We start from the raw sequence: 27,792 nt of genomic DNA on the forward strand, positions 1-27,792 counted from the left end.
CGCAGTTTTTAAAATTAAATCGGTTGATCGAATGCATCTAGTTACGGATGTCAATGTCGAAGGATTCGATTCGGTTCGTTTTTATTATACAGCGGGTATGACTATGAGGAGCCGGGCGTCAGCCATGGAAGTCGGTTTTATTCAAATACTTTTTATTTTGAGACCCCATTTATCAAACTTAATTAATGTTTTTTTTTATACGAAATTACAACGAAAGCAAATCAATTTGGATTTAGTTAATATCGCTCCGGATGTTGAGATAGCTTATGGTACGCAATAGATACCTAATTTAAATTGAAATCATTAGCTAAAACATAAAAATAAACATAAATTAAGTAAAGTTTTAATGGCACTGTCGATAAGCTATAAAAAAAACACAATCAAAGATAAGCTCTGATAAGACAATATTTTTTTCTCATAATAAAAAGTCATGTATCAATTGACAAACAAAGGATTATAACTTACAAAGTGTAGCTTCAATTAGCGAATGTGGGAGGCTTCACGGGGCGAGTGGCGACCGCCATCTAGCGGGCGTCAGTGCCGCCCACCGCCGCCTCGTGGCGCCGGGCGCCGAGCTTGGCCACATATCACTTATAAATATGAGGCGTTATGATTATGAAAATATGCCCCGCCCCGAATATGGAATATGGAGAGGGGGTCCCGTGCAGCGCGTGCGAATGGGCGAAGTTTGATTTATGAGCCGAGCGCGGCCCCGCCTCCCTGTCATAACCGTATACCTGGTGCGCGCGCGCGCGGCCGCCCGCCGCCCGCCGCCGCCTCGCGCTCAGTCCCGCTTCAGATGGCGAGAAGTGCGGCCGGCCGCACTCTGTGTACGCTCCGCTCTCCGAGTCCGCAAGTCGAACGAGCCGAGTAGAGGCTCCGCGCGAGTGAACCCCGACCGCTGAACAGTCGACGCCGAGGGCGAGCGCTCGGCCGCCGCGACGCCGCCCTTGCCATGCGCCGGCCCTGAGCCGCCAGCGCGACCCATCATGCCGCGCGTGAAGCCCGCCTGCGTCCGACGCGTCTCCATCGGTACTTACTATTCCTCTACGACAAACTTCCACAGGACATCCCGCTCGTCGTTGTCGACGCCGTTGTAGAGTGTGCGATCGGACGGAGTCGGGATCGCCGACGTGATGATAGAAATGTTTTAGTTTAACCGACGCGGAAATGATTCGGATAACCCAAATTAAATTTGGCATTAATAAAAAAGTGAGCACTAAAATTCGCTCTCAACGCGGTGAGTAAACAGTGCAGTGATACACAACACAACCCTGAGCTTTATGTGGAAATGTGGCGGTAGGTAGGTGTAGTGTGCTTACGCGTAGGGACGGCTCATATGTGATCTACACTTGCACAAACGGAGCTTAAATTAAAAATAATTGTGTCTCCACTTGTAATTTCTGAAATAATAATAACACAGACAAAACAAGGATATAACAATTGGAAACAAATCGTATTTGATTTGTTACAAGTTTCATATTCAACTTTGCAGTTTAGTGACTTAAATGAACTTAATAATAATTGTGCCAATCATTTGATATCTTTTGCATTCAAATGAACATATTGCAGATATTATTTTGACGTGAATTAAAAATTCCTAATCTAGTATAACATTTATGATGTTGACTTAAAAGTTTGTGTATTGAAAATACAAAAATCATACAAGTATAAATTTTTTTGGTCGTAAACAAATACTTATATTTGGATTTTTGTAGACGAATTCCTTGTTTAATATTATCATGTTTAATTGTTAATAAACATAAAAGTGCACTTAACATTGGAATTCCTATCAATTAATTATGCATGGACTTGATATATTCTTGTAACCTTCATATATTGAGGATGATAAAGTAACTTCGAGGTCTTTCCCTTCGAAAACACATACTTCATATATAAATATTATCTTAAAGCAATTTATAATAAGACCTATTATTTTCATTTGTTCTGTTACAAAAACAAATTTATTGTAAATATTAAACACACAACAAGTCTTGTATTTACTTAACAGTGATTTAAATGCCGAAAAAAATACTATCAATGTAAACAAACAGACTATTTTAAACTTTTCCATTATATTTATAAAGCTCAGTTTAACGCAAGCGACGGTTAAGTAACATATTATTTTAAAAGCTTTTAAGTGGCTCTATATTAGTAGAATGACAGGCCGTCAAACTTTATTAATCTAACGGCCACACTGTTTTATGAGCGTTCTATAAATTATTAAGAAATGTTTTATCAACTAACGATTGAAACGAGCTGCCTAATCATATTCCCTATGAAATATACTTAAGCAATCAGACTTTGTTTGTCCGATTGTAATGTTATAGAACTCGTTCGGAAGCCGGTTCTATTTCGTATTAAAATGAAATATGAAGCCTTTGATTATTTGCGTTCATTTGCCTTGAATGGCGAATAATAATTTGCACTTAGTTTTGTGTTAATAATATACTTTACGAAAGTAGATTAATTATCTTCGTTTTTTACTTTACTTCTATATTCGTTTAGCAATTAAGTTAATTTATTTAGCCTCTTTATTTAAAAACATACAATACATACTTTACGTTACACATTTTGGATTGAAGAAATAAGTTAATATTCAATTTCAATGTTAAAAAACTGTAAAAATGTTTAAATGGACATGTATAACTAGTGAGTGTTTATTTTTAAAATTTTTGAATGTCTGACTGAGCACATTGAATATCTTTGCTACCGATTTAAAATTAAATATCGCATGGTATTGAATATTTATCGGCGGCATGCTCGTCCGGGATTAACGCAATGGCAGTTTTTGTGTATTTCTGCGTAAACGCGCGTCGACGCGGGCGGAGCGGGCGAGAGCTTTTGATGCGGCCGCTCTCCGCTCGCCGAACAAAGCTCAAAGCCAAATTGCGACAAATAGACACCTCTAATCCTCCATCTTACAAACTAAGCATTAACCGCACCGGTATCTCGCAACAAATGAGACATTTAAGCCCTTACCGCAAGATAATCCCGGATTATTATGAATGTTTTGTTGTCAACGTTCACTTTCTGTTTGCATTCGATGTAAACATTCGAACCGATACGTCGAAAAGGGCATTTAACAATCGTAAAATTTGAAATTTTACTTTTAAATGCGACATCGAAATGTTTTTAGGTAGGTGCATATAGTAACATAAAGATAACGTAACGCCGTGTCTCTACGTTCGTGGTGAAAGTTGGAAAATCAACGTTGTTAACGTATTTATGTCAAAAGATTGAAAACTTAGTAATGTTAGGCTTGTGTTTAATTATATTTCCAAATATTTTTAAAATAACATTCAAATAACGCATCATCAACTCTATATTCTTTTGTTTCAAGACTATAAGTATGCCACCACGCCACCGACAATCATTAGTGCAATTTTATTATACATTACAAAAAACAGTAAATTTTTTTTATTGATATTCATCAATTGTTTATTTTCATAACTAAAATAGCTATAAAAAGACGAAGTTATTGAATTTTACTAGACTCTATCATTGTTTGCATGATGTTTGCTTCTAATAAATTTGTAATAATCCTCATTGATATTATCTACCTATATGTAACTAATTTTATTTTTTTTTTTTTTATTTCGTTTGCTCATCTTAACCTACCTATACTCATGCAAGTATAACACGGGGGTAAATCCACTCTATAGTACAATCAAAATATAACTCTTATAAACTATAGTACCTACTTTTATAGATATATTCTGTCCTTTATATAACACAACATCTTATATGTTACCGCATAATTTAATGAAAAATGATGTATTTTGATATCATTGCACCATTTAAAGTTGTTTAAACCGAATCTAATAAAAATATTCTTTAATCAAATATGCTCACAGAAACACTTTTAAATCATCACGAATACTACCAAAGTAATCAAAGAAAATTCAAGAATCTATTTAATATATGTAAATGACTTTAACCCAATAAAGTTAACAAATAATTATGTGAAAAAATATGACGCAGTCGGTACTAAAAAATCGATTTTAAAATAAATAGAAAAGGTAACACTGATCAGTATTTTTACCTATCCACAACTTATGAATTGTAACAATGGATGATTAGTGATGCCCCAATACCAAAGGTTAAATAGATTTCAGTCACATTGAATATAATATACTTACTTGATAATAGGTAACATGAATTTTTAATAAACAACCCATTATAAATACGAGACACTCAAATATTACTTATAAATACGTTATTTTATTCGTAATAACTATTGAAAGATGTAATCGTTTCATATTAAAGTCACTGATCATTTTTAAATATACTTATGTATACAAATTAACTAGATAGAGGCAGTATTTGAAACCATAAAGTAAAATTTTGAATCGTTTTCAGCAATAAACATAAATACATTTAGTAAACAATTAGATATAAAAATACATACATATATTTAACATTTTATTTCGAAATGCTTGATTGAAAACGTCCGCGATAAAACATTCCACAAAAAATATAATTACATATTATAGTTTACTTGAATGAAATTCCTATAGGCAGGTACGTCAATTATTTCGTAAACAACTATTAAATATGTATATAATAATACAATAACAGAGTTGGATAATGAAATTTATTTTAAATAGCATTCATCGTGTATAATTTACCTGTTTAGGTACTTGATTAAAATATTATCTATGAGCAATTATTACGTAGAAAACACCTATGTTTGATGACATTGCGCCGCAAAAATATAATTCATCCTTCTTAAACAAAAAGTCAATGAATTTTATTGTAATAATTATTAACACTCAGATCACTAAAGTTATCAAAGATAAAGATATTCATTATAATATATGGATGACGTACTAAAGTTTCTAAGCTGAAAGCTATTCGGAAAAACAAAACAGTTTTCAATGAAATCAATAAAACAACCACAAGAAAATGAATAATACCGTGGACGCACTGCTATGGCTTTCGTTTCTATTATTATGTAATTATTTATTCTTTCAAATAACGCTCACGTGATTATTCAAAGTTTTAAAGTTCAATATTCATTATTCAATTATTGTTTATATCACTTGGAATCTTAACGTCACAAAGATAAACCTTGCAACCAAAATACATTTATATATCTTTAATCAATATGTAAACGAAAAGCTAATATTTAAAGGCTTATCGATATTCGTAGTTTTACATTAAAAATAAATATTAAAATCATAACTTATATACATTTCTTTATCTTATAATTAATTACATACTTTACTTTTGTATTCGTTCAAAAGAGACCAAATCAATAGGCATTCAATTCACAACGGCATCTTCAAACGAGTACATTATAGTAGCCAAATATGCAATAGTATTTTTATTAAAGGCTTGTTTTGCGGTCGTTTACGTGTGTTAAATCGTTCCGCCTATGTTTATATAACCAAACCACTCTGTGGCTTTCAGTATTAAGTTATCAAAGGATCTTTAACATTGAATTTTATAAAACTATTATTATTTAAATCTTTTTTGTTTTTTATATTACTTAGAACGTTATATGAAAGGGATAATGAAGTTATCGATTTTATTTAAAGACAACATTTGATTCTGCTTCAGTATGTAAACTTAAAAGCATAATATACCTATAATAACAATTCTTAATTTCTGCTTGACCAAAGCTTGCTGTTAAGAATTATAAGCCGTACCCCGCAATTGAAAGGATCACCTCCGGGCCATTTAAAAAAATATTTTATCAAGCTTATTGTAAACCGTTATTATTCTTTAAGAAGAAAATAAATTCGCTAAATTTCTTTCGCTGGTTTTTCTCTAGTCCGAGATTTTTCAGTCCGAATCACTGTAGATTTTTGACGATCAATAAACAAGTGTGACGCTATTATTGAATCAAGATTTACGGCTTCACCTGTAAATGTTATTTAGGGAGTGATTAGTTAAACAATGCTGTCTTCTTCTTTCGAGTGTTGAAAAAATGGTGACAGAAAGAGAGCTATCAATGTTTAACAAAACGCCCGCTAATCAACGTTTTTAAGCATAGATATATTCACTCACGAAGGCGTGCCTCTCCACGTTGAATTATCGTCATTTAATTAAAATAAACTTAACAATTATAGTCAGATTTGTTTTTTTTTAATGTTGCCTGAAACAACTTAAGACATCAAGTAAGCACAGGCCTCACTCATAAAATTGATTCATCCCGATAGAAGGGCGCGTCTTTATGTATGAATAGATAGTTTAAATTTAAGTCTAATCAGAACTCACGCTATTTCATGGTTTCGGCTGTATCCAAACTACAATTCTACACAATTCGATCCCATACTAATAATAAAATAGTATGTTTTACAAAACATTCTAATAGAAAATATTTAAATAAATGAGATGATGATATAAAAACCAATAATAACATCAAATAATATCTCTAATTAAAATATTTAGTATGATAAATAATTTGAAATAGTTAACCTTATGTATTCAATGATAAAAAATTGTGCCCGATAGATTTACTTGTGATTTACATAAGACGACTACTTTTTTGCATAAACCAAGCATCGTAAAAGGTGTTTCTAGATTAGTTAAGTTATCCGAGTCTAGTAGTCTAAATGGTCATTGGTGTCGTAATCAATATTGATTTCATACAGCGTTATAATCATTAGATAAATTTATTTATATACCTAGATACAAACTAATATATATCATTGAATATCAGTAACCGATGAAACAAATAATTATGATCCATTTTGAAATAGTTAAGAACAATTGTAAAAAGTTTATTAGAACAACACATTAGGTATATTGTACAAGTCGTAGGCCAAAGGATTACTACATGTTAAAGAGAAGATTTATCGTTTTAGTAACTACATTTTCGATGTTCGTCAAAGATTTATTTAGTATCTATAATATTTTTGTTTAACTATTTACACTTTTGCACTGTTTTTATCGTAAAATTATAACACAACTTAAAATAAACTTATTTTAGAAAATCTAACTTAAAGTTAACTAACACTTTTATATAACTATTGTAAATAAGAATTTAGGTATATTGCTTGCTCTCTCTGTTCTAATTATTATTAATACCTAAATGAATTTGACATTATTTTAGTAATAGATAAATAGGTATACTTTAATTTTTAAGTACCTATAACTTTGATCATTTCTATTACAAATATAGAAAATTCAAATACAATTTCTAATATGTAATACAATCTTAAAACAATCCACTGTCGTCAGGTCTTTTTACTTATTATATTGTTAATTAATATTAAATCAAGATTTACGAATACAAATCATTGCTTCTGTAGGTATATAAATATTTCTGTAACTCAACTAGGTAGCAAAATAGTTAGCGTGTTTTTTTCTGACTTTTTATGCCAACATACTATCGATGTAGGTGCAATCTATAATGAGGCTAAACGCTTAACATGACTACGACCAGTGAACCTACGAAAATATCTTTCCATCCACACAAATTCGTAAATAATCTCTCATTATTTTTTTTTTTAATTTAAATATATTTTATATGAACCTAACAATATTAATAAAACAACTTATTTTGATTTCTATTTCATTTATTTCTAGGTTTGCATAAAAACATGTATCTACCTACTATCTTCATACCGACCGATTATTATTGGTTTTCTAAAATATTAGCTGTTTACTTGATATTTTAAATACTAAACATCGAAATACAAACGAATTCGTTATCTTGTATTCATTATCCTGTAACTACAGGCACAAGGGAGATACCATCTTAGTTCCCAAGGTTGGTGGCACATTGACGATGTAAGGAATATTTAATATTTCTTACAGCGTCATTGTCTATGGATGATGGTGACCACTTACCATCAGGTGGCCCATATGCTCGTCCGCCAACCTATAACATAAAAATAAAATAAAATAAAAATATCCTATCGTAGCGTAATCGTATGAAGAATACGATTACGCTTTTTGGAGAATTTCGAGAAGAGAAGTTGACAATCCTTATAGCAATGATTCCGAGTCAGAGGAAATTTAAATCTAGAAAATCAGTTAGTATAACAATGTAGTAGAATTATTCGACCAAAGCTAATGAATATTTATTATTTATTAAAATTACAAGATTCATTTAATTGGTCGACTTCGTTAGGCAAAAACGAAAGCATTTAAATAATTAACAAATAAATATTTAGTTTTTTACTTTAATCATCATATTTGATAATTATACTTTTAATCATACATATTCATTTCATAAACTTGGTTCCATTCCTTTAAAATGAACTATCTATAGTTAGAGCAAAACGGAATAACACATTGAATTATATTAAAAATAATAACTAAAAGCTTATTATTGGTAAAATAATTTCTGAACATCAAATTAAAATTCTCGATAACACAATTTTATATATAAACCTAAAAGTATTCAAATATTAATATTCATAAGCTGATAAATAATTATTTTCATAAACTAACGCGTTACCAAAACCTTAAATTATAGGCATACCTATTGTTGAAATTATGTATAATTAATAGTTACGTCTTGAGTGGAATTTACCGTTAAAATTAATATCTACATACGTAGGTTTTATTAAATAGTTTTTTTTTTTCAATGTGTTTCATTACAGAAGACTAAATATTTAAAATTAGATTTTTTTATACCTACTACATAACGACTTTTGAAAGTTTCTCATAAAAATCTATTCATATTTAAGTAGGTATCTCTTTTAAGAACAGGTCATTTGACTTAAAAATAATTAGATGCCGTTTAATGTTTAAAAAGTGAATACCTTCCTATTTTAAATAGAAAAATTTAATCAAACGTCCAATATTCATAGGGCTTACTAATCATTACGTTAATGAAATTAAAAAAAAAAAAACACATTATATTTAAAAAAAAAACACGTCCATATTATTTGTGTTGTAGAACTGAACTTTCAATATAAATAAGATTTTAAAACATAACATATAGATCAGCGACATCTAGTGATGAGTAGGCATAACTTTTATGAATATCACGGCTTTATAGTATCCTTTTTGACGCATTAATTTAGTTATTTAATTGCAAATAATTTCCGTGTCCTCAATGAAATACTCTATTTTAAATAAATTAAATTAAAAATACACGTCTATACAGAATTAACAGTATACATTAGCAGTGCGAACGTTTGCGGACTAGTTTTCAAAAGATAATAATAATACACAAGGATATAAAAGTATTATAATTATAATGTTACCTACATATTGTATCTAATTTAACGATAATTTTTCACATATTTTGTTATCTAAAAGTTTTTTTTATTGTTTAATTTATATCGAATGTTTTATTATTTCTAAAACACCAGATAACAGCAAATAATAACGCCACTACCATTAAATTTTATTTGACATAAATAAACCATGAGCCAAATAAGTTTAGCCAGTTGTGTGTGTATTTTAATCACTGCCACTTTCAAAATTTAATTATTTTAATGTCTTAATATTTATAACACGAATTGTATGTTATACAATTTGAAGCCGTAAAAGTATATTTGAACACCTTTTTAAAGCTATTAAACAACGTCAAATTTCCCGTCGATGTCTGCTATCATTCATATTTTTATTTTTATCTTAATTCTCTTCTCTTAATTGAGTTATCTGAATTTTATACAATAAGTAGTAGACTGTTAATTTAACATTAAATAAACTAAATTCGTAACTGGCAAAATGGAACTACATTGTTTTGATTTTACGTCTATTGCATACTAACACAGGAATATTTTGTTCTAGGTGAAAGTTCGGGATCCTGTTCGGAAGAGGATATTGGCCATGCTCTACACGATGAAGCACGTGGACGACCCGAGGCACATATGTGCCCTCGATGTCAAGAACAATTTGAAAATCTACATGATTTTTTGTATCACAAAAGAGTTTGCGATGAAAAAGCCATGCAAATGGGTGAAGAGAGGATGCACTCCGACCCTGAGGATATGGTTGTATCAGGAGACGAAGAAATGGATGGACCTAATAAGCGATTAGAACAAGTAAGAAGGCATCGACAAGATGCAGAAAATAACAATAGCCTCGACGATGGTGAGGCTGAAGTACCTGAAGCTGACGTGCCTCCGGTGGGTCTTCCCTTTCCCGTGGCAGGTCACGTAACCTTAGAAGCTTTACAAAATACAAAAGTTGCCGTGGCGCAATTTGCTGCAACCGCAATGGCTAATAATGCTAACAATGAAGCCGCTTTACATGAACTCGCAGTTCTACAAAGCACATTGTTTACTCTGCAACACCAGCAAGTATTTCAGCTGCAGTTAATACGTCAACTTCAAAATCAATTATCATTAACTCGAAGAAAAGACGATCAACCTGCAAGTCCGCCACCGTGTGAACCGGAACAAAATGCGCCTTCAACACCGGCCCGATCTCCGTCACCGCCGCGTCCGCCACGGGAGCCCTCTCCTGTCGAACCTGCTCCTCCAACTAGCCAAAACTTGCCCTCAACTCATACACATCTTACGCCTAAATCAGAGCCTATATCTATTCCGAAAATTCCGACCTCATCACCACCAATGATGTCGCACCCACCTTATAGTTCTATATCTTCCTCATTAGCATCTTCGATCATCACTAATAACGATCCTCCACCGTCCCTTAATGAACCAAATACACTAGAAATGCTTCAAAAACGAGCACAAGAAGTACTCGACAATGCGTCACAAGGTCTTCTAGCTAACAATCTTGCCGATGAATTAGCCTTCCGAAAATCAGGAAAAATGTCACCATATGATGGAAAAAGTGGGGGCCGCAATGAACCTTTCTTCAAACATCGCTGTCGATACTGTGGAAAAGTTTTTGGTAGTGACTCTGCACTTCAAATTCATATTCGTTCTCACACAGGAGAAAGACCTTTTAAATGCAATGTTTGTGGTTCTCGATTTACGACTAAAGGAAATCTTAAGGTACATTTCCAAAGGCATACTGCGAAATTTCCCCACGTCAAGATGAATCCTAATCCAGTACCGGAACATTTGGACAAATATCACCCACCACTCTTAGCACAATTATCACCGGGACCGATTCCAGGAATGCCTCCTCACCCACTGCAGTTCCCTCCGGGTGCGCCAGCTCCTTTTCCTCCAAACTTGCCATTATACAGGCCGCCACACCATGACTTACTGCCACCTCGCCCACTTGGTGATAAACCACTACCACATCATCCACTATTTGGTATGCGAGAAGAACAAGACGTTCCGGCTGACCTTAGCAAACCCTCAATTCCAAGCCCGCCTCGACCTTCGTCGGAAATGTTTAAATCTGAACCACAAGATGAAGAAAGTCAACGAGATTCTAGTTTTGAAGAGACTGATCATATATCGCCTAAGCGGGAACCTGAAGAAAACGATGGAGGGCAAGATGCTGAACAAGACCGATATCCCTCGACATCTCCGTATGACGACTGCAGCATGGACTCAAAATACAGCAACGAAGATCAAATTGGCAGAGAAAGTCCGCACGTCAAGCCTGATCCAGATCAACCGGAGAATTTATCAAGTAAGAATTCATCGATATCTGGACCAATTTCAATAGCAACAGGACTACGTACTTTTCCTTCATATCCACTATTTCCAAATTCCCCACCAAGCAGTGTCTCATCTGGATGTCTTACACCTTTCCAAAGTAATCCCAACAGCATAATAGACAGTGACATAACTCGTGATCCCATATTTTATAATTCACTTTTACCGCGTCCTGGAAGTAATGACAACTCTTGGGAAAGTTTGATTGAAATTACTAAAACTTCAGAAACGACAAAATTGCAACAGTTAGTAGATAATATTGATAACAAAGTTACTGATCCTAACGAGTGTATTGTATGTCATCGCGTCTTATCTTGTAAAAGTGCTTTACAGATGCACTACCGAACTCATACCGGGGAAAGACCTTTCAGATGTAAATTGTGCGGTCGTGCTTTTACTACAAAGGGCAATTTAAAAACTCATATGGGTGTCCATCGAATAAAACCTCCCTCACAATTATTACACCAATGTCCTGTATGCCATAAGAAATTTGCAGAAATATCGATGTTACATCAACATATCCGCCTTCACACGGGCGAACGATGCACTATACCTTTCGATCAAAACCATCTTAGTGAAACGAGCAATAGTCAGACTTTTACCAATGTATCAGAAATTACTGATTGCAATTCTTACCACACCATCCCTCCGCCAATATTCCCCACCCCGTCCACTCCCGGCGACCGAAGGGCGGACTCCCGCGGAACCGACGATGAGAGCGGCCGGGACGAGCGCGAGCCCGCTTCTCGGGAGTTCGACGACGACCCAGATATAAAAGATCGTCGAACTTCGCCGCTCTCCGTCTGCGCCTCGGCGTCCGAATGCGAAGTAAAAACCATCACCACAACGGCTTCCCTCCCATCGGCGACAGGTTCGGAGAGTGGGCGGAGTGCGCGAGCCTCGCCACCGTCGCCATCGCCGTCGGTGCTGTCGACGCCGCCACGGCTGCCACAACATTCGCCGCTGCCTTCACCACCTACGCCCCTTGCTGCGCTCGGTGCTCTCGGTGGATCACCCTTCAGCCCACTAGGACTTGCTTTCCCTCCCGCAGGTATGCGATAGCGGGATCTTATATATACGTCCGCCCCGGTCGTCCGCTTTTCCCCTCCCTCATATTTTCCTAATACTTTTTAATCTAATAATACCCCTCATACCGGGCGCTAGAAATATGCAATAAATTAGTTATTCCCTGGAATTTACCTAAACATTGAAAATTCTAAATGTATTTATGTTCGGACTTCAATAGTAGCAATGAACAGTCGATTTATTTGTATGCAGTGCGAGGCAACACAACGTGTACCATCTGCTACAAGACATTCGCCTGCAACTCCGCGTTGGAGATCCACTATCGCAGCCACACCAAAGAACGCCCTTTCAAGTGTACCGTCTGTGATAGAGGCTTCTCGACCAAGGTTTGCACAATTTATTATTTAATACGACTATATTTTATAATGAGTATGTATTCGGCCGGTATAATGATAACAGTGTAGCAGTCTTGCTCCTTAGTATGAGCTCCGATCGAATGTTCCTGGCTCGTTGCCAGTTTATATTTTATTGTTACACAAATAGCGACACATCTACGCTTTTACAACATTTTTACTAATTTTAAACAATTATTCAATACTTTATAATAAATACATTACTTCGAAACATGAAAATAAAATAACGTAAATCTATAATAATAAAATAATATATTAAAACTCTGAAGTCAACTTTCAACTCGTTTGGTTTATCGTGACCCTCGCAAGTTTACGAGACATCGAAAAGCAAGTTGCTTGTAGAGTGAAGAACTTTATGTTCTGGTTTCATTTCATCTAAGTTTCTGTACATTAATTTTGCAGACTGTAATTACAAGTCCCTAGTTGACGCTTCTAGTTCGCATTAGTTTTAGCAGTTGTCTTTCTCTGCGCGTTCTAACAATTTGGTTAGAAACGCTTACTTACACGAAATCATTTTGTGTTAATACAATAACAAATCATATAAATTATATGCAAATTTAATTAATGTAAGCATTTCATTAAATATAATTTTTAAATTTATTTAAAAATACATTACATGTACGTATTAACTAATTACTTATCTTTTAGTTCTGTATAATACTTTCTAAAAGTTTATTTTATACAATATACGTATCGTTATTTTACAACGTTTCTATCAACTCACTTTGGTTAATATTTGTATAGGTTTTATTTTGTAATCGATTTTTAAGTGACTTTTAAATGAGTTTGAGATTTGACAATTCGAATGCGTTCAACATATCTACTTAGGATTGAATGATAACTAATGCAAGAAATAATATGCATATACCTATGTATGTCAATAATAAAATCCGAGATAAGATAAGAATATATGAGAACATTACTAATTTGCCAAAGGATCAAAACCTCAATTGCAATTAGTACACGTTAAAAAATAGAACATTTTCAAAATATATACCTAGTTGATTATGTTCCTGTCGGATGTTGTTAAATGGTTACGAAATAAATATAAGTATAAACGTCAGCTTCAGTCACCAACTATTTCTTAGACTCGCTTCTTATTTTATATTTTCATTTTATAAATATAAATCCTTAAGTAATTTAATTAGCGACATGCTAAGATATTTCTACATACATATTATAAATACTTGATTCTTAGAAAGCAGGTATAAGCAAAGATAAAGTTTTTTTTATATGAATGTTTATGTATCTTAGCCGTCTCTGTTCTCCCTGTCTACATATTCCTCGCATTAACCTTAAATGGCGGATAAGTCCTTTAAACGACTTTCTTAAATGTCTATTTAAGTCTTAAGTAACAAACTACTCGATGCTCACATCGCACGGCTTTCGCTGATTTACTGCCGATGCAGGCATATTTGACGCTAGGAGAAATACAACTTAGGAGAATTTGCTACGAAGCATTGTTTGTTAAAATTGGATATTATTTAGACGATATATTGTAATGCTTGGTCATAAAATTATACCTGGTTGCGTTGCTACATACTTGTCTAATGCTAAATTTATATCATTATTTAATCAAAGGGCTATCTAATGCAAAAAGATTCATTCAAATTGGAAATAGAGGTTTTAAGACTAACGTATTCAAACAAACTCTTTGGTCTAATAGATGAAAATTATGTTACTCTCTGACCTGCAAATTATCTCTTAGCAAGAAATCGCATCAAACAGTTACACCATTACTTTTGGAATCATAATATCAGTTAATATCAGGCCTCACGGATATTAAATATATAATCTAAAATTATTAACATAATTCCTGTATAGACTTTAATGTCTTTGATTGAATAATCAATCAATAAAAAAACAAACAATGTCCAAATTGGCCCAATAGACAGAAAACGTAGACATGGACCGCGGGTTCTGAGTTTCATGATGAAGTTTATATTCTTATACGTGCATCGAAAGAAACTGAACCGCTTGTTTTAATAACTCCTAGAGGATCAGTCTGTTGAAATAACCTCAAATTCCTTCCTCTTAATTAGAAAGCTATTTTACTATAAGGTTAAACGTTCTTCTGCCATAGAACCATCGCGGACTTCTGTTTATTTGCTTCGCTTTATCGAGAATATATATGAACTATTTAAAATTTGACGACCTCCATGGTCGAGTGGTGTGTACACCGGTTTTCATGGGTACGCCACTCTGAGGTCCCGGGTTCGATTCTCGGCCGAGTCGATGTAGATTACCATTAGTTTTCTATGTTGTCTTGGGTCTGGGTGTTTGTGGTACCGTCGTTACTTCTGATTTCCATAACACAAGTGCTTCAGCTACTTACATTGGGATCAGAGTAATGTATGTGATGTTGTCTCTTATTTATATAAAAAAAAAAAATTAAAATTAATAAATATTGTTATCAAATCGACTCAGTTGTATTTATGGATCTTTATATATCGTTCAACTTGACATGTCACGTGACAGCCGATCCAAAGCATTTCTGAACGTTTTGAAACCATACGACGCAACGGGCGGTATTGTAAAAGAAATCCGAACAATGTGAGCCCTGTCTACTTATAATCAAATATTTGAAGAATAAAGCAACTCGAGATCCACTTAAATAATTAATTCAATATTTTATACAATACATGAAGGTTGTTAAAAGGATATCTCTTATTTTTATGGCAATTCAGGTTTTATAATCAGTTCGACCAATATTTCAAGCAAGTGAAGCTGCGTTTGCGTCGCGGTCCATCGTCGCCACAAAAATGATAACTCATAAAAACAACGTCACGGAAAACGATCGGAATATTAATTCATGTCGTAAAATATTTATTGCTTATAAATCCTTGAGCCTTTACCTACGCTTCTCGTCATAAAAAGATTATTTATGCTTGATAAAATAACATTTTTCGTAAGTTTCTGAAAGTGACCATGCGGGTCTCTTATCAATAAAATATAGGTTATTTATGACGGCGCCGCGTTTATATTTAAATGTTCTATTACTCATTGAATTGACTACAAATAACTTTATAATATTCATAAATATTTTGTCATTATATTTTTAATACCATTACCTGTCGACGATATATCAATTAAAACTGAACACATGTTTATTTTGACTTTACAAACACACATAAGATACTCGTTGGTACAAAAATATAAAATTTAATAATTTAAAATATTGCCGACTAGTAGTATCGATTCTTTCAAAATGTCTTATAGCTAATGAATTGTTGTTGTACCTCACTAACCGATCTTTTTATTGAGAAGTTTTACAATTGCGCAGCGCAAATAATTCTACTGATCGTAATTGAAATGTATTATGAATACAGTAACAGAGTTTTTTGAAACTTTGTTACTATAACGGCTCGTCTCAAAGTCTGACTATATTTATGCGGACAGATGCACTCTTATAGTCTGATAGGAAGGCTACCAGACTCAATTAGAAAAAGATCAGGCAAAGGACTAACCATGGCAAATATAGATTAAAGTTCTCTCAGCATCATTAAATCATTTGAAGCTTTATACCCACAATCTATCTTAAAATATTAACATATACTTCTTAAAATATTTAACCTTTCGCCATAAATTGTAGTTAACAATTTGAGTAGCTGATGTTCGAAGCAACTGATCTATTTCACTATACCCTTCTACCAACTCAATAACTTCTTCTTAAGCGGTTGTTACCCGGTTAGTTAAACCTCTTTTGGTGCAACGATCTACTAACACATTATAAAAGGGTACTTTAGATTACCAGACAATCAAACAAAACACCACTGATGTATTTTATTCCTACTTTATACGATGATTAATGGCAACCAATGTACATTTATAATAATGAAATAAATAAAAAACATATGTATTTATATAATTTTATGCAAACTTACAACACTGTCATTAACTACCACTATAACCTCGACATCAAAGAATTAAATGCTATAATTTACTTAATTCATCGTTATTATTTTTAAAACTTATCTGTCGATTCACAGGTTAAAATCAATAAATCTTTAGAACAGAAGATTGCCTCCAACTAGATAGTATTATGTTTTATTAAGAGTTTAAGATCATTGCCTGACCTCAGAATAGTTACTTACTATCCCTGATACCGTCGGTGGTAATAAAAATATACTTTCATTCCGGACACAACTGAAACACTACAAATGAAAAATAAAATAATAAATGCTTTATACAACGTCTTACAGGGAGTTAATATCAAAATCATAACAAAAACTATTTACCAAAAACTTCTAATACTTTTATAATTGACATACGGCTTTGTGCTTTATGTAGTTAATCTGATTTAAACATATCTCAATTTTAGTGTTAAATAATAACGCTTTAAAGAATAGTTTTTTAGATAACTGTAACATAAATAACGCTGATATAATATTTAGAATCAAAATATATAGATACTTAAAAACACGTAAAACCGTCCAAGGTCTGAGTTACGATTTGTGAGTTTGTATTCCTGCTGGGTGACAGCTAGCAGGGAGCGAGCAAGAGAAAGCTAGCCGTAACGGAAAACAATTCAAAATTGTACCTAATTATTCAAAAATATACATAATTTATTTTTAATGAAACCTGAATGGGTTTCATTAAACACCCTAAAATAATATGCATGGCTAAAATCCGCTAGTAATATAATCGATTACATTATATATTGCCAGTGTCAAATTTAATTTTAAATCCAGTACCTACACATACTGATCGTGATATGTATGTACTCACATAATTTGTTTTTAAGTATTTGTAATTTTTTCAACGGTTTTTTACTCGACAGCAGACCACAATACATTTTAATTTATGACTATCATTTTCAATTAAACTACAATAGAGCTTTGAAACTTACTCTTCCGTCTATTATCGAACACTTCGTGGAATTATATTAATTGATATTTCGAAGAGACTGTTTAAAAAACTTGTAGTAAAAAATATAAGTAGGAGGAAAAATTTGCTACCTACTTATTAGCGTATAGAAGACTCATACAGATAATCGCAATCGATCTAAATGAAATTTATGTTTCTATTATACCGACATATTATAATATATAAACTGGATTTTAAAATTAATATACCTATAAGCAATCATTGCATAAATTAGTAAGTAAAAAGAATTTTAATTGTCTCTGGCATAAAATGCTAATGCTATGTCTTCTAGTCGTTCATTATTGTTATTCTAAAGAAATGCTAAGCTTAATAAAACCGACTTACATGTATTTACTTGAAGTGCATCCTGTCAATGCAATGACAAATTACTGGATAACCTTTTATAGTTACATACAGTTTTTGTAACAGTATTAATTAGTGAAAAAAACAATATAATAAATTTAGTATAACTTCTCATTAAATATCTTAAGAAGTTTAAAATGCTTTCCGTATCATTAAAATAATTATCTTTAAACATTGGAATTAGAAATAGGTAGTCGTTTGTTAAATACTTTAAAAAAATATATAGAAAAATGACTTAGGGCTCACGGTACGATGTACCTATTAGCGCTGGTTGATAACGGCTGGATACGAGTGGATTAATAATGTCGTCCCACACGCAACGTCAAAAACCTTTATTCTAGCTGCGCGGAGCCGACGCAGGATGCCAGTCCACCTTTACTTTATTCCAAGTTAACAAACAGTTTATTCCACAAATATTGCAACTATAAGTACAGCAAAAGATTTGAAAATAGAGATTATAATTTAAATTCTGTCAACATTAAAAATTACAATATTTTGTAAATAAACGCCACAGATTAAATATTTAAAAAAGTGTTTACTTTTCGATCATCTTAACCGACTAAATACGTAGCAAATCAGTTGTAATATGTATAAGAAAACAAGTTGCGCGGTGCGAATAGAACCTTACAAGCACATTTAAAATTACAATAAGTGTTACCGGCATTGGCATCTACACCGAAAGTTCACGCGTTGAACTATATCGATTATTCCAATCTTCTGAGCCGGTCTATTGAATCAAATTGCGAATAACATTTACACCTTTATTCTGCCTGTGATTTAGCTTAAACAGTCTTGTTAAATTTTACCTTTATCAGTATACGAAATTTAATTATATTTTCTACAATTTAAAGTCTATACAAATAAACGATATTATTTCCCTTGCGCTACAAATGCGTCAACATAGAATCAGGTCAAATCATGATACGCTGTCTTCAAGTAGCCTCCTTTAAAATTATTTTGGGAACTTTTATAAGGCCCAATACAAATACTTATTTTCATGAATGTAAATTAAAATGTTTATTTATGATACGGTATAGAATTCTTATGTGTGATTTAATGCAATTCTTAGGATCAAACTTTCAAAACAATGTACAAAATTCTGTATTGTAATGTATTCTTATGCATTCATACGTTACTATTTTTATAAAGTTAGAGTTCAAATGGAAAGATGTATCTACTACTAAACTAAACTAAACTAAACCTACACCTTTCTGCCCTCACACCCTTTTGAAACCTCGGGCTAACATATGAAATGACATATTTTCTATCATAATAATTCTAAATCTATATAGAATAATATAATGCAGATTACTTAAATTATTAATTAAAAATCCACCATACAGGAAGAAAAAAGCAGACCATAGACCACGTCTGTTTGTTTTAGAGTTTACCAATATCATTATCAATATGGCAAAAGACCAGAGTCGTGATCGTATATGTTTTGGACACAAATGTGCTATTGATTATTCCTTTGTAGCCGTTTAATTTCCTGAAGAAGTAAACTCAAGCGTAAACAGGAATTATTATATACTTTTTTTATAGTTGTAGTGCTTAACCTCAAACTATACTTAGCTCAAAATATTCTTGTTCACTTTAAGAATGAAAAGCATAAAAAAATGAGGTAGTTAATTCAAATAAATATATAAACATCATTTAACATACGTACGAAAAAAAATAATTACACTGTTCTAAGTTCGTACGTTCAATTTATTTTTAATTACTCCAAATATACGAATAACGTCTATGTAAGTAACGTAAGTATTTGCGCTATTCGATAAATATAGATACCTAATGAAATGTACTCACATTTAATTTTATGAAGACAAAATTTATAAGGGGATTTTGTTATTTATAAAAAAAAAAATACTAGGGTAGACCGAGGCGAATCGGATCACAGGGCGAATCGGATCAAATTAAGAACTTTTTTGATAATTTAAATATCGCATTCACATAGAAAACACTCAACCGGTGTTTTGCGTCCCTCCTCTCACCCTGCACCTCCCGGCATAAGTATTATTTCGATCTCGCTTGTGAATCAATGACGAATCCACTCGTTATCGACTTGGTCGTTTGTGTGTATCGCAATTTTGGCCCTCATCTAAGGTACGTACTTACGATTTATTTGTGTCATATTACGGATTTGTGTTAAAACTCAACCACATTGGTCTATATTGTTAAGCAGGGTGTCTATATTAAAGAACCAATTTGCTTTTGAGTGTAATCTTAGAGGTTAACGACTAAAAAATTTATTTCAAAAGTCTTAATTATGGGGCTAATCGGATCTTATCGTCAGGGGCGAATTGGATCACACTTTTAAACTGATTTATTAAATTTTTAAGTTTATTGATTCAATTTTTTTTATTGTAGATGGTTAGACGATCAAAAGAAACCTTTGATACCTCCGATACTGTTGGTAATGCCACAAAAGGCTTCAAAAAGACAGGAATATTTCCATTAAAAGCCAATGCAATATCTGACTACAAGTTCATCGGCAATCAAGAGTCAGACATTTTTGAGCCCCCAGTTCAAGTTCCCAACAAGTGCAAGCCACAAATGTAACGTTCAGATGACACACAATGTCATCTGAAAGTTCACAACAATCTGACAAAGCCCAGTCTTCCACCTGTGTAGATGTAGGACAAAACAAGACGAAGAATAAAGCAATGCTATAAAAATTAAGAATTTATCAGAGAATACAGAGAGTGTCAAGTAGCCCTAGTTAAATCTACGAGTTACCAACAGGTGCAGCGACAAGCCCAATCCTCAAGTGTCCAAGCCACAAGTACAAAACCCCTTGATAATATAGTACGATCCACAAGTTCACAACAATTTGACGAAGCCCAGCCTCCAGTTGCTTCTCAAAGATTTTTTAAAAATTTAAAAACTGGTCTTGCATTTAACATCACCACAGAATAAGACTACTCTTCTCAAAAGAGAAACAAAAAAGAAATTTAAGGTAGACAATACAGTATATAAAACCAAGGAAAATAAGGAAAAGTTTGTCTGCAAAGAAAATACTTTGAAGAAGATGAAGAATAAAACAAAACAAAATATAAAAATTAAGAGTTTATCTACAAAGCAGAGAGACTGGCAGTGCATTTACTGTTACAAAATATTCGTGAATCCACCCACAGAGGATTGGATACAGTGCAATGCCTGCGAAGAATGGTGTCACGAAAATTGTGCTGATATGGGGGGGAGATAAGGACCACATATATCTGAATTATGTGTCGATAATTAAAATTGATCCCATTATTAATTTTTTACTGATTCCAAAGCTGTAGTATTAAGAAACTTAAAGTTTTATTAAATAATGTGTACGATCCGATTCACCCCGAAAATTGGGGCGATTCGGATATTTTCGTTTTTTTTGTTTTTAGTACCTAATTAAGAGAATATATCTATGATTTAAATTTTCCAATGTTTATTTTATAGCAGATTGGTACTTTCGACATTTTAATTAATAAAAATAACATTATATAATCATTTAGTATGATTTTCTCAACTTCAAAGAAAAAGTGATCCGATTCGCCTCGGTCTACCCTATAGCTACTACTGTGTTCAAAATATATTCGTACTATATAGGGAATAATATATTATGCTATCGTCAATAGGCCTTTCTGCAACTCCTCTGAGCTGGTATCAACCATCCGTAATTTATTCTACCGCTAAACATCAATACTTTGTATTGCTGTATTCCAGTTAGTAAGTATAGTTCGTTTGCCACAAAAGGCAACAACACCCATCCACCCAACACGGATATAATATTTTAGACCCAATTATCGGTTTCGCATTTATAGTTTTTGATGTGTAACATCTATCTTTTCGCTTTCCTGCTATCTGTGGCAGTTAGAAAAGGGACGGAAGTGTGTAACGGGGAAGCCGGAGAAACGCGCGCTATTTGATTTGATCAATTAAAGCACGCGCTATTAAAGTTGACTGTCGTGGTGCCGACCCATTTTCCAATAGGAAAAAATGCTAATGTTGGTTATTAAGAAGGTCTAATAAGAAATGTCAAATATTACATTCGACTACTTTAGGGCTAGCTCATGCTTTTACTTCTTGCGATGTCAATAGCTATGCTATTTTTCATCCTCAATATTTAATATCAGTTTCGAAGTAATGATCGGATCAGTAATATTTATAGAATTAAATTGTGTATAAATTATCTAAAACGCAAAGTAGAAAGTTGACAATGTTACGCTCCCGTGCCTCGGAAAGCACGTAAAGCCGTTAGACGTGCACCTCCGTTCCGGTCGTGTCGTATTGCCGTCCTATCAGACAAGGAGAGTATGGAAATATAGTGCTCCTATTTTTGCACACGTAAGCGCTATAATAAATCATATACACGTATTTTCTTTGAAATTAATCGAAGCGGAATTTAACACATTTATAATAATAAAATTGATCTCATTGATTAAGCAAACTTAACACTAATGATCAGTATGAAATATAAAAAAAATATTCACAATTCCTGTAGCATTGTAATTAAAACTATTTTTTATAAAGACTTATTACCTCTCAATTCATCAGTGCTTATGTTTTTTAAACAATTTTTGATTCAAAAGGGGCGTTCTTATATGTCTCAACTATGTCAGACATCACTCGGAGTATTTATGTTCACATCTATAATTGCATATCTTGCATTATTATCACATTATTCCATTAATTTGTAAATGTATCTATCTATATGTGACTTAAGATAAAAATCAAAATGTTTTAAATTAAATAGGATCTTAAAATTCTATCGTTATTTATTAAATAATATATATAAATTAAATTTAAATCTACCGGTTCGGAATTTAGATTTTACCGAAAAGAACCAGTAGGAAACGCTTTACATTATAGGTACATTACTTTACATTATACCATAAAACTAAATATTATAAACTTAATATACTCATGTAAAGTTCAATGGTAACTCCAAGCTTGTTTTTTATCAATATGTTCTTCTATATAGATACATAGATTCAAAAATATAGCCGCTAATTTTTTTTTTCGAAAACAAGGTCTTAATTTATTTAATATAATTAAAAAATATATAAATTACCGTATATCTTTTAAAAGTCAAGTTACGTAATATTATGAAATATTTATAACGTCGTTTGAATATCAATATGACTATAGCAAAACTAAATAAATATGTAGGTAACTATTTTAATTAAGCTTATTTTTTACATAAAATGTCTATAATATGACGAATTAGAACATGGTCATGGATAATAATTTGATGCAAACCAAAAAAAAGTAGGTTATAATACTTAGGTAATTATAATTGTATTATATTTTTGTTCGCATTGAATTATTGATATTATATTCAGTGCGTTTGTTAGTTTTTTCTATATAGAAAACATAAAATAGTATATTTATAACATAAGATCTTTTTACGTATTCATAGCGTTAACTTATTTATGTTTTTTATCGATATATAAAAATTATAACGACCAAGGTCGCTTCTAAAATACCTATAATAGACAATAATTTTATTACTAATATAGTGTTTTCCCCCTTTTTATCATTTTATTGTTTTATTTGAGTGTGTATATTTAAAGACTTATTTTTTTGAATTGTGTAAGCGTGTGCGTAAATGTTGCGTGTATTTGTGGTTCCAGAGCAGTGGCGGCGGTTGCCGGTGCGGTAGGCGCACGCGCGCACCCCGCCCGCCGCACGCCACTGCTTTGGACCTCTGGAACGCCTTCGTCTACCCGGTATGCGAGAGTGACGCCTGAGCGTGGACTCTGTATTTTATAAACCCCATAACCTTTTGTTTCGAACAAACTTTTTTTTTATCTACTATTTCACTATCCCTTGATAAACCATCGGAAATTTAGACAAATATATTTTTGAGTTAATTACATTAATTATATAAGTAGATTAATGATTTATTTTAATCGAAACAAAATGGTGCAGTCTTTATATTATTGCTTAATTAGTTTATAAATTACCTAAATACGCCATTATAAGCCAAAGTCACTAGTCATATCTCATAGTATACCTTGGTACAAGCATCTACTATAGGGTCAGCAAAGGTTTTGACAAATATAAATCACAACAGTAATAATTTTACATAAGCCTGAATATGATATTACGAGTGAAGAAATATATAAACTTTATATAAAAGATTTAAAATCGATGAGTTATTTGCAATTCGTGTTATTGAAGTTTACGCTAGGCCCCTAATCACATCGCCCAGATGGTCGTATTGCAATTAACTATCTACATACGCTTGAATATGACTAGATGTGGTAGTCGTTTTACTTATAAGTACGATAAAAATGCCTTATAAATTACATGCTCGTATTATAATTCAAACTTGTTTGCAAATATATTTATATAATCAATATTATATTTTGATCTCGAATGTACTGATACCGATAAATTATTTTTGAAATTATTCATTTTGCTTTGTTTTTTTTATTATATTTCTATTGTGTGTGATTGATTTTTAATAGCATTTATATTTTCTTTAACAGGGTAATATGAAGCAACACATGCTAACGCACAAGATTCGAGACATGCCCCCTGGTTTCGATAAAAGCGTGAGTGGTTCGACCGGACCGCCCAGTGAGGAAGGTCGCGATCCCAGTCCGGACCGGCGATCGTCGCCCGAGAAAATGGACCTAAAGCGATCGCCGCCCGCGCACCCCCCACCGCCTTTATCACACCCACCACCTATCGACATGCCTCCACTACCCAAGAGACCTACGGGTAAGCATTTTATATAAACAATCATTGTTTTTGTGTATTTTTTTTAATTACTGAACTGTTCAAATTATTAAAACTTGAATGTTAGGCGGAGATCATGGCTTCAAGCCCAGGCAAGCACAACTAAATATACATGAGCTTAATTTATCTAATCTCGTATGACGTAGACATGCAAAGAAAACATCGTTTAGAAACCTGCATTGTACATAATATAGAAATCTCTAACAATTGTATCTGCATTTGGGTCAGCGCAGTGATATAGGCTCCAAATCTTCTTCAAGAGGAAAATAAATCCTATTACATTTACAAATTTTTACTTGAATTTACATGTGAATAGAAAATGCCCAAATCAAAATTGTAACATAACATTAAGTAACCCTAATCTAGCTACTATATTAGTTTAAAAGACAAATATCGACTTACAATTCCATTGTTAATAGTACCCGTTGCTCCGAGCCACCCGCCGCCGTCGCAGTCCTCCAAGCACCTCTGCGGAGTATGCCGTAAAAATTTCTCCTCTTCCTCAGCGCTGCAAATTCACATGCGCACACACACCGGCGACAAGCCATTCCGATGTGCAGTTTGCCAGAAAGCGTTTACAACCAAAGGCAACCTTAAGGTAACTAAAAAAACGGACATGTTTTTAGTTTTATTCTAATTATTAACCAAAATCAAATCGGACTACTTTTCACAAACGCACGACGTTGGACAATAATTTATATTTATTTGTTATTTGTATAGGTTCATATGGGCACACACATGTGGAGCGGTGGTGCGTCCCGGCGCGGACGACGTATGTCCCTGGAGCTCCCACCGCGACCGCTTCATGAGCCGCACGATCTTCTGCGACGCCCCGACCTATTCTACCCTTACCTGCCTGCGCCCTTCCTCAACGGCATGCAACAAAAGGTAAGCGCCGTCCTCCTTATGAAAACATCGTCTCTTTCGTCGAATTTACTTTTTGAGCTAAATGTAACCAAACGACTTTTTATTTACAGCTGAACGAGATATCAGTCATTCAGCAGAACGCTGGACAGAACGGTGTAGCTGCTAAATTCCCGGGCTTGCTCGGCTTCGGGGCGTTCGGAGCGGGACGACCTGGAGCCGCATCGCCGCTTGAGAGGCCACCCTCGCTCGAGGGAGGAGACGAAAGGCAAGCAGCGATGCGTGAGCTTGCCGAGAGAGGACGCGAATTAGCCGAACGCAGTCGACAAATGCGCGAGGAGAGTGAACGGGAGCACTATAGAGCCACAGGTGCGCTCCCGGCTCATGCGCCCAATGCGGCGCAGACGTCGCCACCGACGCCGCATGCGCACCCGCACCCGCTGGCGTCGCTCCCGCCGCCCGCACGCACGGAGGGCCTCACCGTTTAAAGCCATCGGTACCTAAATTAGAGCATCCGAACACATTCCATAAGACGAGTAGGACTCTCCGGCGCACCCGATGCGGAGTCGTCGACGAGTCGCAGTCGACGTTACGAATTTTATACCAATATATACTTATTTTGTCCAGAAAACGCGGTACGTCAAAACAATGAACAATGTAATTACGAAACGAGCGCCGTGCGAGATCGATGACGTAATGTTTTGTGTTGAGTGTAGCGCTGTGTACCGATTCATTATTACGCATAGTATTATTTAGGTAATATATATGCAGTACGGGCCTGGGGCAATCGGGGGCTCGTCGAGTCCCGAGTTTATGTCATTACTCTGTGATAGTGCACGGTACTAGGCTGCATCCGAAGGACCTGAGACAGTTTTCGAATGAGTCAGCAAGGAGCATTACTTTCTGGGATGCAACCTAATGTGCTATGACATCTAAAATTATTATAAATTATCCCAAAAATTAATTAAATTCATAAATCTATATATGTTTAATTGTATATAAAACTGTATAATAGTACTGTAATGAACGAATAGTTAATATTATTAATAGAAATTAAATTAATTATACTATATTTATACTATACTTGTAACTGAAGTGCGACGTGCATTGCATGATTTTTTTTCTAAGTCACATTCCAATGTGAGGAGATTCTTTAGAAAATTACATAGTTTTAACAATTTGACGTAGTTAACAATCGGACGCTGCCAACTCACGAGCAGAAGTCAACCACGAGTCTCCTTATGCAAAGATTTTTCCAAATTGAACGAAATAAAATGTCACAGTAACATGGGTCGAGCCACTGCAGCTCTATATACTCCACATACTATATTTAATAATTGTAATAGAGTTTAATGACATATTCATATCATGTAAATTAAAAAAGTATTTGCATTTGAGGTCTACATAGATGTAAGTGTTTAGAGTCATAGCTATTATATTGCTTTAGAATACTTCGACATATCTTTGTAAAGAGTGAGCGACTGCCGTTTGAAATTTATAAAGTCGAAATACTTTTGTCAGTTCTACGGATCAGACTGAGCCATAACGCTGTTCCCGGTGTAACGTTTCTTTCCAAATATGCATTTTTCGACGCTTTCGATTAGTGAATTGATAAATCGAGATGTAACTAGACACGATTATGTTTGCTAGAAATGGACGATGTATGTTTTATATTTCAACATCATTGTGTAAATGTCCTCCTAAATTATTTATATTATTACAAATCATGCATACACTCTTAGTATTAAAGTGACGCTTGCGGGGCGATAGGCCTCTGAACGGTTTAGTTGTATAGAGTAAATTCTCATAGCACTACGAGTTATAATTTTCAAGTTGCAAATAGTTCTAGAGTAGAATTAGCCATGAATATGATGTGTCATGTCCATGTCAGTATAAACAATCATTGTAAATTATTAAATGTTTATGTAAATGTCCAAAAAGTATTCAAATTATTTAAAAAAAAAAAAACAATTATACTAATAATTCTTTTCTTTTTTGTTATCCTTTACCTTGATCCTTGTTTATTTTATCTTTTTTAA

At 33.5% G+C, this 27,792-nt stretch overlaps 1 protein-coding gene across 4 annotated transcripts; it reads left to right on the top strand.

The window, feature by feature from the left end:
- The first annotated feature begins 773 nt into the window (after positions 1 to 773).
- LOC124530872 (homeotic protein spalt-major-like) lies at positions 774 to 27,743 on the top strand. 4 transcript variants are annotated; one of them, XM_047105227.1, is made up of 9 exons: positions 775 to 1,032; positions 9,703 to 11,469; positions 12,367 to 12,546; positions 12,774 to 12,907; positions 23,776 to 23,871; positions 24,637 to 24,871; positions 25,309 to 25,487; positions 25,610 to 25,777; positions 25,867 to 27,743. In XM_047105227.1, exons 1-9 carry the CDS (start codon positions 990 to 992, stop codon positions 26,239 to 26,241), a joined length of 3,177 nt encoding a protein of 1,058 aa, XP_046961183.1. In that variant the 5' UTR covers positions 775 to 989; the 3' UTR covers positions 26,242 to 27,743. The 4 variants fall into 4 exon arrangements, with proteins under 4 accessions (XP_046961181.1, XP_046961182.1, XP_046961183.1 ...); XM_047105225.1 differs by having other exon boundaries at positions 774 to 1,032; positions 9,703 to 12,546; XM_047105228.1 differs by lacking the exon at positions 12,367 to 12,546.
- The last annotated feature ends 49 nt before the right edge of the window (positions 27,744 to 27,792 follow it).

The sequence above is a fragment of the Vanessa cardui genome, chromosome 7 (genome assembly GCF_905220365.1).
Source record: "Vanessa cardui chromosome 7, ilVanCard2.1, whole genome shotgun sequence".
Lineage (NCBI taxonomy): Eukaryota > Metazoa > Arthropoda > Insecta > Lepidoptera > Nymphalidae > Vanessa > Vanessa cardui.